General features: G+C 42.2%; 1 protein-coding gene across 4 annotated transcripts in view; it reads left to right on the top strand.

The window, feature by feature from the left end:
• Positions 1 to 19,696, top strand: part of si:ch211-127i16.2 (amine oxidase [flavin-containing] B) — a 51,801-nt gene that overhangs the window by 23,407 nt on the left and 8,698 nt on the right. For 3 of the 4 annotated variants that reach the window (XM_047805185.1, XM_047805182.1, XM_047805184.1), the window contains 3 exons: positions 3,439 to 3,539; positions 8,259 to 8,417; positions 12,037 to 12,123. In XM_047805185.1, coding sequence (XP_047661141.1) covers positions 3,439 to 3,539; positions 8,259 to 8,417; positions 12,037 to 12,123 — 347 coding nt within the window. The remainder of the gene's footprint in view (positions 1 to 3,438; positions 3,540 to 8,258; positions 8,418 to 12,036; positions 12,124 to 19,696) is intronic. The other variant, XM_047805183.1, reaches the window with a different exon arrangement.

Below are 19,696 nucleotides of genomic sequence, written 5' to 3'. Positions count from 1 at the left end.
ATAGACACACACCGTGAACACACACCCGGAGCAGTGGGCAACCATTTATGCTGGGTGCCCGGGGAGTTGGGGGGGGTTCGGTGCCTTGCTCGAGGGCACCTCAGTCGTGGCTGGCCCGAAACTCGAACCCACAACCTTAGGGTTAAGAGTCAGACTCTCTAACCATTAGGCCACGACTTCCCGGGTTTTCGCATATTCCAGGCTATTATGAGTCTGGGGTCAGAGCGCAGCCATCGTGCGGTGCCCCTGGAGCGGGTGAGGTTAAGGGCCTTGCTCAAGGACCCAATGTAGATGTCTCAGCAGCTTGTGGGCTTGAACATCTACGTAGGGTCCTTGAGCAAGGCCCTTAACCGTGTGTGTGTGTGTGTGTGTGTGTGTGTGTGTGTGTGTGTGTGTGTGTGTGTGTGTGTGAAATAGGGGCATTGATGCCTTTATTATCGCCATATATATATTATAGCACAGTGGAATTCTTGTTTCTTCACATATCCCAAGTTTGGAGTTTGGGGTCAGAGCACAGGGTCAGACATGATACAGCACCCTGGAACAGAGAGAGTTAAGGGCCTTGCTCAAGGGCCCAACAGTGGCAGCTTGGCAGTGCTGGGGCTTGAACCCTAATCCTCTGATCAACAACCCAGTGATGATTATTGATTAGTGAAGCTTTATTATAAACACTACAGGAATATAATGAGATCTAATTCAGTAAGAATCCGTTTGCGACGCGTCGCCTACTTTATTTGTCTCCCGTCTGGATAATAAACAATAATGAATAGAGGACGAGGAGACGAAGAGACGAGGACATTTCACAGATTAATAACTGAACACTGATTATGACGATCGTCATTTACTTAAACCACAGGATTGATAATGACCGAGAGGCGAGATTTTAAAGAGCACGACACAATGCATGTCATTTATTCCATTCAAAACCAATCAGGACACAAAGACGGTTTTATTTATCTTTTAAAACATTAATTATTTGATTACGATCAGTTTTAATTCTCTGAAGTCTACAGTTCAGAATAAACAGGGACTCACGCAATATGTAAATGGCTTTATTCTTATTATCAAATGCTATGTTTGTTTTTTACATAGCGAATGTATGTAAACTGGGCATGGTGGCTTAGCGGTTAGCACGTTCGCCTCACACCTCCGGGGTTGGGGGTTCGATTCCCACCTCCACCTTGTGTGTGTGGAGTTTGCATGTTCTCCCCGTGCCTCGGGGGTTTCCTCCGGGTACTCCGGTTTCCTCCCCCGGTCCAAAGACATGCATGGTAGGTTGATTGGCATCTCTGGAAAATTGTCTGTTGTGAGTGTGTGTGTGTGTGTGTGTGTGCCCTGTGATGGGTTGGCACTCCGTCCAGGGTGTATCCTGCCTCGATGCCCGATGACGCCCGAGAAGTTCGGGTAAGCGGTAGAAAATGAATGAATGTAAACTTAAGAATTTTTAACAATTATTTTTCTATGAAAATGACAGGCTTTGATTACGTCAGTGTCATAATTAAAGACGCTTTAATAAAAGGTAATAAAGAGCTGCAGGACGACCTGAAAGCAGCAGGAAGAGCAGTTACGCGATGAGTGCGACATGTCGGGCATGCTGGGTAATGAGGTGTGATGCGTGCGGTCACCTGGGATGTGAGGTCATCAGACAGCGTGGGTGTTTCCTGAAGCACGGCCCGAGTTGCTCGTGAGCGCATTGGGTGGCATCGTGCTCCTCTAAATGGATCCGGTGTAATGATAGCTCTTAAGCAGCGGTGTGGTGGCGTGGAGTTAAATCACACACACACACACACACACACACACACACACACACACACACACACACACACACACACACACACTCTTATAGATTGGTCATTTCACAGAGAGCCAGTCACTGGGGCATTGCATCCAATTTAGCAGAGTGCTGTCTTATGAGAGTGCGGCACTCAGATCAATAGCAGCAGCTGATCAGTGTGTTGTGAGACGTCTGTTCTTATACACCATACACCCTAATGTTCTCATACTGCACCTGTCTCTCTCTCTCTCTCTCTCTCTCTCTCTCTCTCTCTCTCTCTCTCTCTCACACACACACACACTGTCAGTTGCTCTGTCTCTCTTTCTCTCTTTCTCTCTCTTTCTCTGTTTCTCGTCTCTCTCTCTCTCTCTCTCTCTCTCTCTCTCTCTCTCACACTGTCAGTTTCTCTCTCTCTCTCTATCTCTCTCTCTCTGTTTCTCTCTGTCTGTCTGTCTGTCTGTCTGTCTGTCTGTCTGTCTGTCTGTCTGACTGTCTGTCTGTCTGTCTCTCTCTCTGTGTGTGTGTCCCTCTCTCTCTCTCTCTCTCTCTCTCTCTCTCTCTCTCTCTCTCTCTCTCTCTCTCTCTCTCCCTCACACACACTGTTTCTCTCTCTGTCTCTCACTCTCTCTGTGTCTCTCTGTCTGTCTGTCTCTCTCTGTTCTCTCTCTCTGTCTCTCTCTCTCTCTCTCTCTCTCTCACACACACACACACAAACACACACACACACACACACACACACACACACACACACACTGTCTGTTTCTCTCTCTGTCTCTCTCTGTTTCTCTTTCTCACTCTCTCTCTGTGTCTCTCTGTGTATCTCTGTCTGTCTGTCTCTCTCTGCTCTCTCTCTCTCTCTCTCTCTCTCTCTCTCTCTCTCTCTCTCTCTCTCTCTCCATCTCTTTCTCTTTCACTCCCTCAGTCTATTTGTGTATGTGTGTGCCTCTTTATGTCTGTCTGTCTGTCTGTCTGTCTGTCTGTCTGTCTGTCTGCTTCCCTTACTCTGAAATTCTGTCTTTTTGTCTGTCTTTCCCTCTTTCTGTGTATATGTGTCTGCTTTATACTCCCCCCCCCTCTCTCTCACTTACTTTCCTACTCTCTCTGTCTTTCAGACTCTGTCCTGCCCGTCTATCCGTATTTCTCCGTCTCCCACTCTTTTCAGGAGAGAGAGAAACAGAGAGAGAGGAAATGAGACCCCCCCCCCCACCCTTCACCCCCCACACCCCTTCAGATATTTTCCTCCACAACATTTCCATCTCTAATTCTGCATTCTGGATACAATGCTGATGTAGCTTACAAATCATGGAGGTTTATAGCCACCAGTTTAGCATCAGTGCTCCAACCTCATGTTTAAATCATCGCACCACACGTTCGCTTCAGAGAGCGTCGTTTATCACAGCACCAGATCAAAAGCGCAACTCTTTTACCATCCAAATCCTGTCTAATAAACCGTTCCACGTACAAACCTTAGGCCCCGCCTCCAGAGAGAGGTGATTCTTTACGTTTATAGAACATCGAGGAAACTTTGCTAAACTGGTGGCTGTCATTTTTACTTGTTAGCAAACGTGTCTCGACCGAATGCTTAAAGTCTGCATTTAATCAGTGTCTTTTTTTTTTAAACAAAGCCCTAACCCTTGACTCCGCCCCCTTTCTGTCACTTCCAGCTCAGATCGAGTACCGTCCTGCGTTGCCTCTGAAGCGCCAGCGTCTGGCACAGTGGATGCCTGTGGGTCACATGACCAAGTTTATCATCACGTATCCTACAGTGAGTGACATCCGTCTTCTCTAAGCCTTTCATATCGTTTAAAACTGTCTGTCCTCTGGGACAACTGTCTAAAACATCGATCGCAAACTGTCTGTCCGTCCATCCGTCCATCTTTTCTTCTCTCCTTTCCTTTGACTCGGCACCGTACTGGATCACGTTGCCTCTTGCCTTTTATTTGTACAGTATACACAAATTTAGAGGTGAGTGTACAAAGAAAAGAAAAAGTCTACACGCCCTCTCCCCCTCCCCCAACCTGCTGTGAAAACCGCAAGATTTTGTGATGTAATAAAATGAACCTGGGATAAATCACATCAGAAATAAATCACCTCCGTGTGTAATTACGACGTATAAAAATGAAGTGAAAAACAATAATAATAAAAAAAAGTCACAGTAACCTGGTTGCAAAAGTATGCACACCCCTAAACAGCCTTTTGACTTTTTATTGCACCATTCAGAGTTTTTTTTGGAGAGTTTTTTTTCTTGTTTGCTTAGATATACAATATATCACGTATCATAGAAATGACCAGCTTCTGTCTTTTTCTTCTGTTTAGTTAATGTCTAAAGTCTATTATTTCTTATATTAATTATATTATACAATTAGATTTATATATAAAAAAGGATATATTTATATTAATTAATTTCTTAAAAAACATTTAAAAAAATACATTATTTATCTATCTATCTATCTATCTATCTATCTATCTATCTATCTATCTATCTATCTATCTATCTATCTATCTATCTATCTATCTATCTATTTATTTTCCACATCGGTTGTCAGTATAACTCGATTAGAATTGACTGTCGCTTATTTATTTATTTTTCTTTTATTTGTTAAGTTCTTTTTGTAGACTGTAATTACAAAATATAATAATGAAACTTAATTCATTTTATACTTATTAATTGTATTTATTTTTTTTAATAATCTTTTATAGCTTTACTTTATATTAATATTATATAATAAACTTATCCGTATGTCACTTCACTTTAAATAAAAAAAAAAAAAAAAAAAAAAAAAACGAGTGGGGGAAGTCGTGGCCTAATGGTTAAAGAGTCTGACTTGTAACCCGAAGGTTGTGGGTTCGAGTCTCGGGCCGGCCACGACTGAAGTGCCCGTGAGCAAGGCACCGAACCCCCCCAACTGCTCCCCGGGCGCCGAAGCATAAATGGCTGCCCACTGCTCTGTGTGTGTGTGTGTGTGTGTGTGTGTGTATATGTTCACTGCTGTGTGTGTGCACTTTGGATTGGTTAAATGCAGAGCACAAACTCACAAATGAGTATGGGTCACCGTACTTAGCCGTATGTCACTTCACTTTAAATATTTTCATTTGCTTAGCAAACTTTCATATCGTTTGATGTCAAAACGTCATAAAATACCGTGATATGATATTTTTGTCATCCAGTTTAGCTCCACCATTAATTTAAATATGAAACCATACTATAAGAGTGAGTCGTGCTCGAGGGGGTCAAATTCGTTCTGAAAGCATTTTCATTTTTTTTAATAGTTTAGCGTTTAATAGGCTGTAAATGTTCTTTACCCTACATTAGTCATTTCCCATTAAAGTCGGATTACATGAGTGTTTATCAGAGAAGCTTAGCACGTTTATGACTCATCAGTAATTTATTAAGGTTTTTCCTGCGTTAATGGTTGAAGGAAGCTGCAGAGAAGGAAAAGAAACATGCTCTGATTTTAATAACGGTTCCTTTTATCTCAGACAGATCGAACCTTGCTGAGACGCCGAGAGTAGCAGCGTTCTTTCGTGTTAAATGTACACGGCTCTGACTTTAGGGAAAGGGATTTAACATTGTTTAGAAAGTAACAAGTAATGGAAAGATTTACGTGGTTATGTAACGAGCTCAGCACACATTGTGTATCCGCAGACTGAGATAATGAGAACGAATAATTTTAAATGCATGGATTTATGCAAAATTGCACATTTATGAAAGGATTGCTGAGAACGTTCTCTCTGGTGCCACTTCACCAACACTCCATATAGAGAGGAGAAAACTTTTAGCTGTCCTTAAAGGGACAGTGCAGAGAAAAATCGACACAAATTTCCTCTCACTCTGAATCAGCCAACTGCCAGGAATCTCATTCATTTATTCATCTTCTACCGCTTATCCGAACTTCTCGGGTCACGGGGAGTCTGTACCTATCTCAGGCGTCATCGGGCATCGAGGCAGGATACACCCTGGACGGAGTGCCAACCTATCACAGGGCACACACACACACACACTCTCATTCACTCACACACACACACACTACGGACAATTTTCCAGAGATGCCAATCAACCTACCATGCATGTCTTTGGACCGGGGGAGGAAACCGGAGTACCCGGAGGAAACCCCCGAGGCACGGGGAGAACATGCAAACTCCACACACACAAGGTGGAGGTGGGAATCGAACCCCCAACCCTGGAGGTGTGAGGCGAACGTGCTAACCACTAAGCCACCGTGCTCCCGTGTCAGGAATGTGTTCGACCTGAAATATTCTTATAAACGTGTGTTTGAATCTTCAGTTCCAGGTTGTTCCTTTAGTGCCTCCTTTCCACCAGAAAGAACCGGGTACTGGTTCAGAGCTAGTGCTGGTGCTGGTTCCACTGGCGAGCCTTCTAAGAACCGGTTTGCCTTTCCATGAGCCATCACAGAGCCGAGTCTTACGTCACTGTATACGTCTCATCTTTCCTGGCAAACACAAACACAACATCAACAATGCCGGATGTTGCCGTACGGTTAATGCTAATGGCTTTCCGAACATACATTGGCATCCAAACGCGGCGAATCCAACGCGTACGTGCAGCTCGAAGACTTTGTTTGGAAGCTAAGAAGGCTTAACTATCCTGTGAAGTCCTGAAGAACCCCTGAAGAACTTATGCTCTTTAATAGTCTGTGTATTAAGTGGGTATGTCGTGAAACAAGTCACATTTTTTTAATCATCATTGTCTTCACAATGTCTTGAAGCCTTATGAAGCCAAAGTTAAACTTTACAGGTCCAACATGAACCCCTACGACAGGAAACAAATCAACCTCTCAGTTTTTTTTTGGAAGCTACGAATCTCTAATTATTAAGGGCACCCTTCAAGGACCAGTGAAGAACTCCACGAGTGTACTGTAGGTCAGAAAAAGAAAATAATGCCCCATAACTTGGAGTTTGTACCACAGATTATTGTACCCAGTTATTTCATATGCAAGGGTTCTTAGCTTCCAAACATGGTTCTACATGAAACCTAAAACAAAATGTTTCCCTCTTGAACCAGATTCAGTTTTAACTAACTAATGAATCCTCTTTTTTTTGACTAAGAGTGAAGGGTTCTTCAGTCATCTATCTGCAGGAACCTACTGCAGGTGTTTACTTCTTCTGAAATACTCAAACCAGCTTATCCGGTGCCATGGAGATCTCGTTTTTTCCTTAATTCTCGTGTGAACATTATATGAAGCTCTTGACCTTAATCTGCGGGATCTTCAAACTAATAAAATAAACAACAGACAACAAATGATGTCTTAGCAGATTGCAGTAAGTGCGGAAAAGGGGTGCCGATACTTACGGTAACCCATTGCAATATGTAAGACGTGTGAAAAAGGCGGCTTTTTGGTTTCACGGCACATTTAGATATTCTTTGACAGGAAAATTAGCTACTGGAAAAAGAATGACTGAAGGTGGAAAGGACTCATTATGTGATCTGTCTTGTCAGCCAATAGAAGACAAGGGGGCGGGGCTACAGTATCTGATCTGTAACAGTGATAGTGTTGTATATAAGTAGTTATGGACATACAGTAGGAGTTTAACTATACATTCGAGTGTGTGTAATGAGGATATTGTTTGCTAAATAAATTAGATTTGTAAAGTTTGTCGCAACAAACTTTGATGTTGGCTTTGATGATGCAAGTATTTGCAACGGATCAAGGGTTTGTGTTGCTTTTGGAGGCAAGTGGACATAAGGGTTAGTGTTGCTTTTGGAGGCAAGTGGACATAAGGGTTAGTGTTGCTTTTGGAGGCAAGTGGACAGAACGCTAGGTTGCCAAACCATTTGGAGGTAAGCAGAGACAAGCATGTGACATCATACTCCTGAGGAAGTTCCGCACATTGGGCTGATCGTTTCGATATGTCCATGTTGTGCTAATTATTGATTTTCACGTGACATCACGTGACGTCATCAGAATACACGTGAGGCAGTTCCCCTCATTGTCCTGAGTGTTTTGATATGTCACATCCACTGTGCCAGACGCTGGCGCTTCAGAGGCAACGCAGGACGGTACTCGATCTGAGCTGGAAGTGACAGAAAGGGGGCGGAGTCAAGGGTTAGGGCTTTGTTTACAAAAAAACACTCATTAAATGCAGACTTTAAGCATTCAGTCGAGACACGTTTAGCAAAGTTTCCTCGATGTTCTATAAACGTAAAGAATCACCTCTTTCTGGAGGCGGAGCCTAAATGTTTTTGCTTTTTCATATATTGGGGGTGGGGCTGCAGGAGTATCGCCCTAAGGGAGCTGGCCGAGTTTGCTGTAGATAGTTCGAAAGCTTTCCAAACAAACTTCAGACCAGGGTCTACAACATCTCCGAATTTGGTGCATGTGGCTCGAAAGCTCTAGGAGGAGTTACTCTTTATAAATTTCTGCCTAAGCTTAAATAGGAAAACAGAATGTTTATGATAATGAGTAATTAGTAACGAGTTTCTTTCCCTAAATTATGTAAATTAGGCATCTGTTCAATTTCGCAGGCATTCTGGAAGCAAAAAGGCTTCTCCGGAGAGATCGTGGCACATCCCTCTCTAAGTTGCCCTTTCGGGGTCACCTTTGACGCCAGCAGTCCCCGCGGGAGCCCGGCGCTGGTGGGCTTTATCGCCGGAGTCCAGGACTGTTACTGGAACAGCCGAGAGGTGAGAGACTGAGAGACGGAGTGGGGGAGAAGGTGAAAATGTGAGAGTGATGGTGTAAGAGAGAGCAGGAATGGCAGAGTTGCAGAAACAGCACTGGGGAATTTGACGGTTTGTCCCAGAGGTTCGCAGCTTCGTACACTTCAGAGCTACAGAGCAATATTTACATGACGAGGCGAAAATGGAGGCTGTCAGGAGACGTCCCAGAACAGGTGACTTTCAGCTCCTTCTGCGTATGTTTACTGCTCCATGATTTGTAAGCTACATCAGCATTGTATCCAGAATGCAGAATTAGAGATGGAAATGTCTCGGTTTCTCTCTCTCCTGAAAAGTACAGATAGACAGGAAGGATAGAGACTGAAAGACAGTGAGAGTAGGAAAGTAAGTGAGAGAGAGAGAGAGAGAGAGAGAGAGAGAGAGAGAGTATAAAGCAGACACATATACACAGAAAGAGGGAAAGACAGACAAAAAGACAGAATTTCAGAGTAAGGGAAGCAGACAGACAGACAGACAGACAGACAGACAAAGAGGCACACACATACATAAATAGACTGAGGGAGTGAGAGAGAAAGAGACAGAGAGAGAGAGAGAGAGAGAGATACAGAGAGAGACAGAGAGAGAGAGAAAAACAGAGAGAAAGAGAGACAGAGAGAGAGAAACAGAGTGTGTGTGTGTGTGTGTGAAAGAGAGAGAGAGAGAGACAGGGAGACAGAGAGAGAGAAAAACAGAGAGAAAGAAACAGTGTGTGTGTGTGTGTGTGTGTGTGTGTGTGTGTGTGTGTGTGTGTGTGTGTGTGTGATAGAGAGAGAGAGACAGGGAGACAGAGAGAGAGAGAGAGAGACACAGAGAGAGAAACAGTGTGTGTGTGTGTGTGTGTGTGTGTGTGTGTGTGTGTGTGTGTGTGTGTGTGTGTGTGTGAAAGAGAGAGAGAGACAGGGAGACAGAGAGAGAGAGAAAAAGAGAGAGAGAAACAGAGTGTGTGTGTGTGTGTGAGAGAGAGAGAGAGAGAGAGAGAGAGAGAGAGAAACAGAGAGAGAGAAACAGAGAGTGTGTGTGTGTGTGTGTGTGTGTGAGAGAGAGAGAGAGAGAGAGAGAGAGAGAGAGAGAGAGAGAGAGAGAGGTGCAGTATGAGAACATTAGGGCGTACGGTGTATAAGAACAGTTTACTAAAGCGTGCTAAATTAATCTGCCATTTTATCACACCTCATTCTCCAACCTCGTCATCTGCAGAAAAGAGTCGGAGGTTAGAAGGTTAAAGCTTCTCAGCTCGGGTCGGTTAAGACCAGACATAAAACTTTACTCTAATCACATCAATTTTTTCACACGTGAAATGTTTCCCCTGGGTCCTAGTAAACCCCGTGTAAAGAGAATCACACCGCTCCTACTTTCCCCGGTGTGAACACTGAATCCTGACTCTTCATCATCTCACCTTCTTCCTCACTCTACGTTACTAAACCCTGCTGCAACCTTCTGCAGTCTCGGGAACTTCGGTGGAACCAAATTGGAGTGAAGTTCAACAAACTTTGTTGTATTAATCATTAGTGCAGGAAACTTCAGTGTGTGTGTTCTGACTGAGTGTGATATTGCTTCATCTGTTTCTCATCACCCACACACACACACACACACACACACACACACACAGTACTGCCCAAACTCTGACACACCATAACACAATCTCCTCTGGAGCCTTCATTCAAATTCAGCCGCATGACGGTGTTTTTAAAGACGTGCGCCGCGCTCTGATCTCCCCAACCGTTTGTTTGTCCTCCGTTACTGTTTAGCACACTGCGGCTAATCGACATTCGGCTCACCTGCGAGCGCCGGCAGCTTTACAGAGTGGATCCGCAGGGGGATTTGTTCTTTTTGTGACGCGTTTTAATCTTCGTTGTTGCCTCGATCTCCTCTCTGCAGTTGTGATCACGTGAAGAGTTTAAATGTCGACCGATCGGACGTCTTAGCATTCGCGTCGAAATGCATTTCGCATCTTGTTTGAATTTTCATAGCATTCTAGGGCAGCAAATAATCCACATTCTTTTTAAAGGTTTAAGGGGCTTTTTACACCTGGTCACTTCATGAGTTTTCTGTGATCAGATATCTACCTAATGGTAAAAAGACCAGGTCTAAATGCCCTCCGAAACGTTTTGGAGACGGATATAAATCCGATGGTACAAACCCCTTCAGGAGGAGGTCTGGGACGCGTTTCAGATGTAACTGGACAGGTGTAAATGAATGTGGTTGTTTAAGCCACATATGTCAGCGCTATACTCCTCCCAAACGGAACTACGTCACTCGCAGGTGATCTTTCACCCAGGCGTCTCGTCGGGGCTTAAAACGCGCTGCTGCCGCAAACAGTAAACGCTGTTTTTTTGTAGCATAAACGTCATAATGAGTTTTTTCGTCTTCTTTTTGATCGCGTTCTGAAAACCGCTTACACCAAAGTGTGTTCTATTTCAATTACCCCGGAAATTAGGTCAAATATATCAGCATTTTGGGGGGAGTAAAAAGATCGGATCGATATCCGATTCGCCGAGACGCGTTTATGTTTAACAAATCAGATAGCTATCGGATCAGAGACAACACACGAAGTGACCGGGTGTAAAAAGGCCCTGAGATGTTCATAGCAGACTATAAGAAATCTACGATAATTAATAAACATTTTTATTACATCCTTAATCGAAACTGTGCAACCTTTCTGCTAATTAAATATAATAATTATCTGCATTAAATCTAAGTAACTAGCAGTAAACAGTAAGAAGCCACTTTTTTAATAAGCTTCTGGTATAAATCTAAAATAATTCTGTAGGTAAGGAGTAAAACTTTTATAGTAAGTAAATCTTTTGTAGCGCAAAATATATTTTATTCCTCTCAGCCTTCAGCAATCTACCTGTGATTATCAGAAGGACATTAAAGAGCCACACGTTGTACTGTTGTTGTTTTTTTTTTATCTTTTTCTAGTCGCGTCGTAGATCATCCGCAAAAAAAATCTCACCGATGTATTAGACGAAGGAAAACCTTCACCAGATATTCGTTTTTTTTCTCGCTAGAAGAAAAAAAACGAAGGAAGCACAAACTCCCGTGTCCTCGTCCGGAAAGGTGGAACGGAGGCGGAGTTTATTATGATGAAGGAAAGCAAACAGATTCAAATTTAAATTAGGCAGAAAAAAAATGATGAGATGTTCAGAGATATGACAAATCTGGCCTTTAATATCCTAAACAAAACAACAAAATAGAGACATATTAGTGTGTGTGTGTGTGTGTGTGTGTGTGTGTGTGTGTGTGTGTGTGTGTGTAAAACATCGAACGTTGGACTTTTCATGTTTCAAGACATTTCCTGGAGGCCAAGTTTGAAGGCGTCCAGTTCCAGCTTTACCTCAGACAGGTACAAAGCCCCAAGACTCCATACGTAAATGTTTTTTCTCCGTACGGAAAACTTCACCACGTCAACGATTTTAAGAATCGGTTTATCATCACTGATAATCCGCTGTTACTATAGCAACTAGTTACTATATCGATGTTTTTCGACCGATCGGAATCCAGAATTCCGCCTCCCTGTCGTCGTTTCTTTCTATTTCTCCGTCAACGTCGTTAAATAAAGCTGCTCTCTATTCTTGCTTCCTTTCAGTTTGAAGACAGACGAGACGCCGTCGTTAGCAGCCTGGTGAAGTATCTGGGCCCCGAAGCGGCCTCCTACATTCACTACGAGGAGAAAGTAAGTGACACAAACTTCTGAGTCACCGGTACAGTCGCAGTCACCATCGCTTCATCTCCAGACCGCAGCGTCTCGTCCCCTGTTCGTTAGTCTGCTGCATAATAATCGATCGGTAAAAAAAAGCTCTCAATGAAGCAGGATTGCCGTGGAGACGTCTGGCTCGAACGCAGGTGTTAAATTTGGTAGAAAATGAGAAGGAAGAAGAGGAGGAGGAGGAGGAGGAGGAGGAAGAGTGTTTGGGTTTGGTTGCATGGCTCAGACCACATACTGGCATTTTTGACAGGGTGTTAAAAAAAATGAGTCAGAGAGCTACAGGTGAGGATCTAAAAAAAACAATGTTTTCTAGGACTGTTTTTCTCCTCATGCTTCAGGCGATCATGCTACCTGATGCATCATAGAAACATTTCTTTATTTTTTTATTTTTTTATATTTACAGTCTGATGCAACAAAATACAAGATAAGACTCAAATCTCTGGTTCCTAACATGTTCCTCAGAGCTGGCAGGATGCCAATGCTACAGTTTTAGTAAAAAATAAAAATAGCAACAAAACAGGTTCATGTTCGTTTGAGATTTGAACTCAACTTTGCAGACAATTTCAAGGTCATTGAACGCACCCACGGCTCAGAGCTCGAAGTTCTGTGGAATTATCTAAAACTTCTTACTGAAGTTTTTACACAGAATATTCATTCATTCATTCATTCATTCATTCATTCCCTACCACTTTATCTGAACTTCTCGGGTCACGGGGAGCCTGTGCCTATCTCAGGCGTCATCGGGCATCGAGGCAGGATACACCCTGGACGGAGTGCCAACCCATCACAGGGCACACACACACACTCATTCACTCACACACTCACACACTACGGACAATTTTCCAGAGATGTCAATCAACCTACCATGCATGTCTTTGGACCGGGGGAGGAAACCGGAGTACCCGGAGGAAACCCCCGAGGCATGGGGAGAACATGCAAACTCCACACACACGAGGCGGAGGTGGGAATCGAACCCCCAACCCTGGAGGTGTGAGGCGGACATGCTAACCACTAAGCCACCGTGTCCCCCATACACAGAATATAAAAAGAAATTTTTCTTTTATTCTGTTTGTACAGTTTAAAGCCAAGAATTTAATAAAAGAAAATTAAATTAAAAAGAGAATTTTAAGGCAAAGGTTTTTTTTGTAATTATAAAACACTATTTAATTTAAATAAATAGAAAAAGTAAAAGCGAGTGAACACATGACATACTCCCAAAATTGGCCCTGAAGATTTATAATATTGCATAAAACTCCTCGGGTTTCTCACAGAACATAAAGGAAATAAAATGACAATTTTAAAGTGATTGAACGAACCACATGCTTTCATTGTTCCTGACGTGATCTAATAGTTTATAAACCTCCTTGTAGTTTCTCTTTCATTTGTTCTGTATGAAGGCAAGAATTCGATTAGGAAAAAAAATTCACAGAGAATTTTAAGGCAATTGAAGGCACCTCTGGCTCTGAGCTTGTCCCTGGTGTTATATTTATATTTATATAAAACTCCTTCTAGATCTAATGGATGATTTTTTTAAAATTATTATAAAAGCACAGATTTTAAAAAATATATTTAATAAATGTTAAAAAAATAAATTTAATTTAATATTAAAGGTGGGGTCTCCGTTGTTTGAAAGCCAATGTTGACATTTGTAATCACCAAAACAAACACGCCCCTAACCCAAACGGGTCCCACCCCTGTATCGATAGCTCCGCCCACACATACATACGTAACCCAGGCGACTAACAGAAAGAAACGTGTCTTTATCATAGCTGAAGGGAAGAACAATACGATTGTAGATAAACAAACAAGCAAAAATGCCACACAAGCATAATGATGTAAAGGACAAAGGCATATATTAGTTCTGTGTAACAAAGCAAAACCAACGTTACTCACCTATCGAGAAGGAAAAAAGCGCCTCGGCGTCTCAAGTAAAGTCGGCCACATATTCACAGGTCGGAGTTTCCCGAGTCGATAACTCCTGAGCTAAACGCTGTTACTACACAAAACGCGGTTGTAGCTGCCTCTCTACATTACTACGATAGAAAAGAGGTGTTATTTGTGTAGTAACAGCGTTTAGCTCAGGAGTTATTGACTCGGGAAACTCCAACCTGTGAATATGTGGCCGACTTCCTGCTCCTTCAGTTCTCTCCAGCGCTGGAAAGCTGATCCTATATTAACACGTCCTACTTCTTGCCTTATCATAAGTCTTTCTTCTCTTTCTTTCTTTGTTTTTATCCTCCATGTCAATGTTAAAACCGCTTTCTGCTAACGTCACACACGCGCACTGAACACTCTCTCCGCCCGTATCGACAAGACACGCCCCTTTCCGCTTTCTGTTTGTCGTCCCGACTCAGTTTTCTGAAGCGTTTCTCAAACAACGGAGACCCCACCTTTAAGGCCCTGGTGATTTATAATATTGAATAAAATGCCTCATAGTTCTCATTAATGATGTTTTTACACAGAATATAAAAAATAAATTAAATTCCTGGACAATTTTAAGGCAAGTGAACGCACCTCATGCTGTATAACTGCTCTCGATTTGTACTCTATAAAGGCAAAAGTTTACTTTAAAAAACTGAACACAATTTTAGAAAGAAATTGATCACATCTTTGGTAAATATCATAAAACTCTTCTTAGATTTTTTTTTTTACAGCATAAATCTCAGACTCAGACAAAAGAAAAGCATCTAATTTGCAGACAATTTTAAGGCGAGCGAACGCACCACATGAGCCAAGATTGCCCCTGGTGTGATGTGATATTATATAAAGCACCTTGTAGATCTCGCTGAAGAAGGTTTTACGGTATAAATCATAGAATTAAAGGGCGCTCCTGCTGAAGCGTGCGGCAGAAACGTCTGGTCCTGACCGAGGTCTGATGGCGAAGATACCCGAGATGATTACTTATGCTCCGTTTCTCCGTACGGTGTTTGCCGAGCCTCGATTCAAACGGCTCACATTAAAGCATGTGAAATCACTCGCCGGTGCAGAGCTTGACATCTCAGTGAGAGTCGGATGAGGAGCGCAGAGAGCCGTTAAGGACAAGCCGTGTTCGTCACCTCGCTCCTGACGCCCTCAGAGCGTGAACTCGACAGAACTCTCAAGATCTCTCAAGATGACATGAAACTCGTTCGTTCCTCTTCTCTCCCTCTCTTCTCGGGCTCAAGGCGCTAAAGCCTGGTTCGTCGACTCATTCTGAGGAGGAACTTCTGATATCCTGCATCACTCGCACGAAGTTGTTGAGGCTATTATTCAGAGAAACTTAGCCAGCTATGCTACAGCTACATCGCAACAGGAGCAGCCATGAGAAAGACTCCTAAAGCGTTTTAATCTCAGTTATTAACATTCAGTTAAATTGTTCTTTCTACATAAACCAAACAAATTAATTAATTTTTTTTTCCAAAAAATCTTTTGTTTATTTTTTTTATTTAAATAGTGTTGTTTTGGGGGAGATTTTTTTTAGTTCTTACATTTTTTTATAAAATGTTTTATACTGCATACGTTCTTATGTTCAGAAATTATTCATTCATTCATTCATTCATTTATTTTCTACCGCTTATCCGAACTTCTCGGGTCACGGGGAGCCTGTGCCTATCTCAGGCGTCATCGGGCATCGAGGCAGGATACACCCTGGACGGAGTGCCAACCCATCACAGGGCACACACACACTCTCATTCACTCACACACTCACACACTACGGACAATTTTCCAGAGATGCCAATCAACCTACCATGCATGTCTTTGGACTGGGGGAGGAAACCGGAGTACCCGGAGGAAACCCCCGAGGCACGGGGAGGACATGCAAACTCCACACACACAAGGCGGAGGCGGGAATCGAACCCCCAACCCTAGAGATGTGAGGCGAACGTGCTAACCGCTAAGCCACCGTGTCCCCCACCAATTTCAATTTTTTTTTACTTCAGGCATAATGTTTTATCTTACTGTTTAAAATATCATTTTATTTTGTTTTTTAAATATAACATATTATTTAGACTTTGAATTAAAATACATAAATCATGCAACATAAGATTTTTATTCAATTATTATTAAAGTAGTATAATAGGGAGACCGGTTTATGTATTTATTTACTGGCCAATCAGATTGGAGAACTCAAGCGTGCAGGAATCACATGACTACAGCTTTGTGATTGCTTGATGATGTTAATGAGTCAGAGACAAACACAGTGAACTTTGCTTTGATTGTCGTGGTGATGATGGTAACGGTGCGAGCACACGGACTCACGCTGTGTTAAATACGCTCGTTAGCAACATGGCACCAGCGTGACGCCCCTTCGTCATTAACCAGCACCTCCTGTGGTGAGGACGAAGACGAGATCATGACATGTGCGAACTGTGTGGAAGCATCACCGGGTTCTGCCTGTGTTGTCATGATGCCTTCAACTTTTAATAGAACTTATTTTGATGTAGAATCGAAATTTAATGCTCATGCAGTTTTAAGTGAACGAATCTAAATATGTGTCTAAATAAATAACGGATTTATTGTTCAAGTTCTACTCTTTTTAGCAATTTATTAAAATGACTTTTTAATCATTTTCCCGAAGTATCCAAAGATTTTTTTTCAGTCGTTATGTTTCAGACCAGTGAATAATGAATACTATTTTAGCCCCGCCCCCTACACCTTCATTCACCAGTTCATTTGTGCATTAAAACAATACAGCGTCGACTCGTGTACATACTGTATAATCTATAGTACATGTGCAAAGATACTGGAATGAGAAGAGTGTGTGTGAGGGGTGTGTGGGGTGAAGAGTGTGTGTGAGGGAAGAAGAGTGTATGTGAGGGGTGTGTGTGGGGGGAGAAGAGTGTGTGTGAGGGGTGTTTGGGGTAAAGAGTGTGTGCGAGGGGAGATGAGTGTGTTTGGGGTGAAGAGTGTGTGAGGGGAGAAGAGTGTGTGTGAGGGGTGTGTAGAGTAAAGAGTGTGTGTGAGGTGTGTGTGAAGTCCACAATGCTGTTGGCTTTGCGGATGTAGCGTGTGGTGTAGATCTCCATGATAGAGGGAAGAGAGACTCCAATGATCTTCTCAGCTGTCCTCACTCTCCACTACAGGGTCTTGTGATGGTGCAGTTCCCAAAGCAGACAGTGATGCAGCTGCTCAGGATGATCTCAATGGTCCTTCTGTACTGTAGAACGTAGTCAGGAGGGGGTGGGGGGTGGGGGGTGGGGGGTGGAGATGGGCTTCATAAGAAGTAGAGACGCTGCTGGGCTTTCTTGGTGATGGAGCTGGTGTTGAGTCACCAGATGAAGTTCTCCACCAGATAAACACCATGAAATTTGATGCTCTTGACGATCTCTACAGATGATCCGTCGATGTTCAACAAACTGATGCTGATGCTGATGCTGAAAAGATTAGAACCTGACACTTCAAAATATTTTAGGTTTAACCTTAAGACAAATTGAACAGGATGATCGATGCCTGAAGGATTCTCTGTGTTAAGAAGAGATCGAGTCGAACCTTTAATTGTTTCTTTTACACTTTTGAAAACGTTCTCGCACGATTAACGTGAGAATGCAGCAAGAACAACTCACCGATCAGAGAAATGTTCAGACCATGTTTACGGATTTTTCCGAAGCACCTCGACACTCGCGCACCTCGTTACGGAGCCCAGACGAGGCGTCACGTATCTAATCGTCACCTTGTCGTCTCTGGCGGCGGTCAATTGGAGGCGAACGATATTAATTACGGCCTCCGTGCTTTGTTTATTAAACAGATTAGAAAGCGTTCACCTTTAGCTGCTCGTGGTCCGTTGACGTCTGTTACCGAATCGTAGCCCTTCATTTACACAGATGATCAACTTTAATTATTTACACTACATCGTTTATCTAAAAGTATTCCAGCACAGAAAATTCACTGAAATTCAGTATTTATGAAACCAAACGTTCGGATGTTTTGCACAAAATTCTTTCAGTAGATGTGTAAACAGAATAGAAAATGTTTAAAAAAAAATTCTCCAAATTCATATAAGAATTTATTCATGAATTTGGTGAATTTTGTCAAACAAACAAACAAACAAACAAACAAACAAACAAACAAACAAACCAAAACCTGATTTACGAACATTTCCTTAACATTCCACAACATTAAACACAGCTACACTCTTTAAATAACGGTTCTTTATAGAACCCAAACTGGTTTTATCACTTACTTTATATATTGAATCCCTTTTTTTTATATATAAAACCATTTTGAAGGGTCAATTGCAATTATTATTTTTTTTAAATACAAGTTAAATGCCTTCTGTAAGATTTTTTTTTTTATTAAGTTATTATTATTATAAGTAGTAGTAGTGGTAGTAGTAGTAAATATATAAATAAACAAATAGACAAATAAATAAATAAATAAATAAATAAATAAATAAATAAATGCAAAACTAGAAAAAAAAAACGTATGGCAAAATTTAACGTTAAATTTAATTTAATCGACTTTTTGATGTTTTTACTTTTGCGAAACCGTGACGTGCTCATCTTCCGAAAATATCGCCGACGACCCGCTACGGTGGCTGGTTTAGTCCAAAATATGCAATACTTTTTGCAGTTAGGTCTATTCGATCTCGGACCGTGTTCTCACCACAAACGAACCGTACCAGAGTTTGTTTGAAAGCGTACCGAGACCACCTCTTCAAGGAGGTCTCGGTACGCTTGTTCGGTCAGCTTTTGGTGCGCACGAGAGTTCGATCGCTGCGTTCTCACCTGCCCAAACGAACCGCACCGAACGAGCGATCGAACTCTATGTACGATTCGACCGAACTAAACAAGGCAGGTGTGAAAGCACCCTTAGGCTTTTTTTTTTAAAAAAAAAATTCTGACTGAATGGAAAGAATCACTGAAAGATGTTGTCGTGGTTACAAAAGTCTGAATTTTCCACTTTTTTTTCCTGCACTTATAAACTTTTCAGTGCAGTAACAAGTCCTTCACAACATGGAACAAAGAAGCGTGAATGCGGCGGAATGTTCAGACTTCACTGCCGTACCCAAAAGGAATTGAAAAAATCTGTCAGTCACTTATAATACAAAACCTCAATAACGAATGAAGATTATTTATTTATTTAAATCCAGCCCTATTTAAATCCAGATCTTCTACAGTTATGTGAGATATAAGCTGATCTGATAGGAGATAAAGGAGAAAATGGTGCTGAAGCTAATCAAGGATGAAGCTAGTTAATGGTGAAGCTAGTCAGTGGTGAAGTTAGTCAATTGTAAAGCTAGTAGAAAGCTATTCGCTGGTAAAGCTAGTTGCTGAAAAAGCTAATCATTGGGTAGTGGTGAAGCTAGTCAATGGTAAAGCTGGTAGAAAGCTAGTCAGTAGTGAAGCTAGTCAATGGTGAAGCTAGTTAGTGATGTAGCTATTCAGTAATGAAGCTAGTAAGTGGTGAAGCTTGTCATTGGTGAAGCTATTGGGAAACTAGTCAGTTATGAAGCTAGTCAATGGTGAAGCTAGGTGCTGGTGAAGCTAGTCATTGGTGAAGCTAGTCACTGGTGAAGCTAGTCAATGGTGACGCTAGTTAGTGGTGAAGCTAGTCACTGGTG

This window comes from Tachysurus fulvidraco, chromosome 20 (assembly GCF_022655615.1).
Source record: "Tachysurus fulvidraco isolate hzauxx_2018 chromosome 20, HZAU_PFXX_2.0, whole genome shotgun sequence".
Classification (NCBI taxonomy): Eukaryota; Metazoa; Chordata; class Actinopteri; order Siluriformes; family Bagridae; genus Tachysurus; species Tachysurus fulvidraco.
Note: the sequence above shows the minus strand (reverse complement) of the source record. Positions and strands in the feature narration are given on the sequence as shown.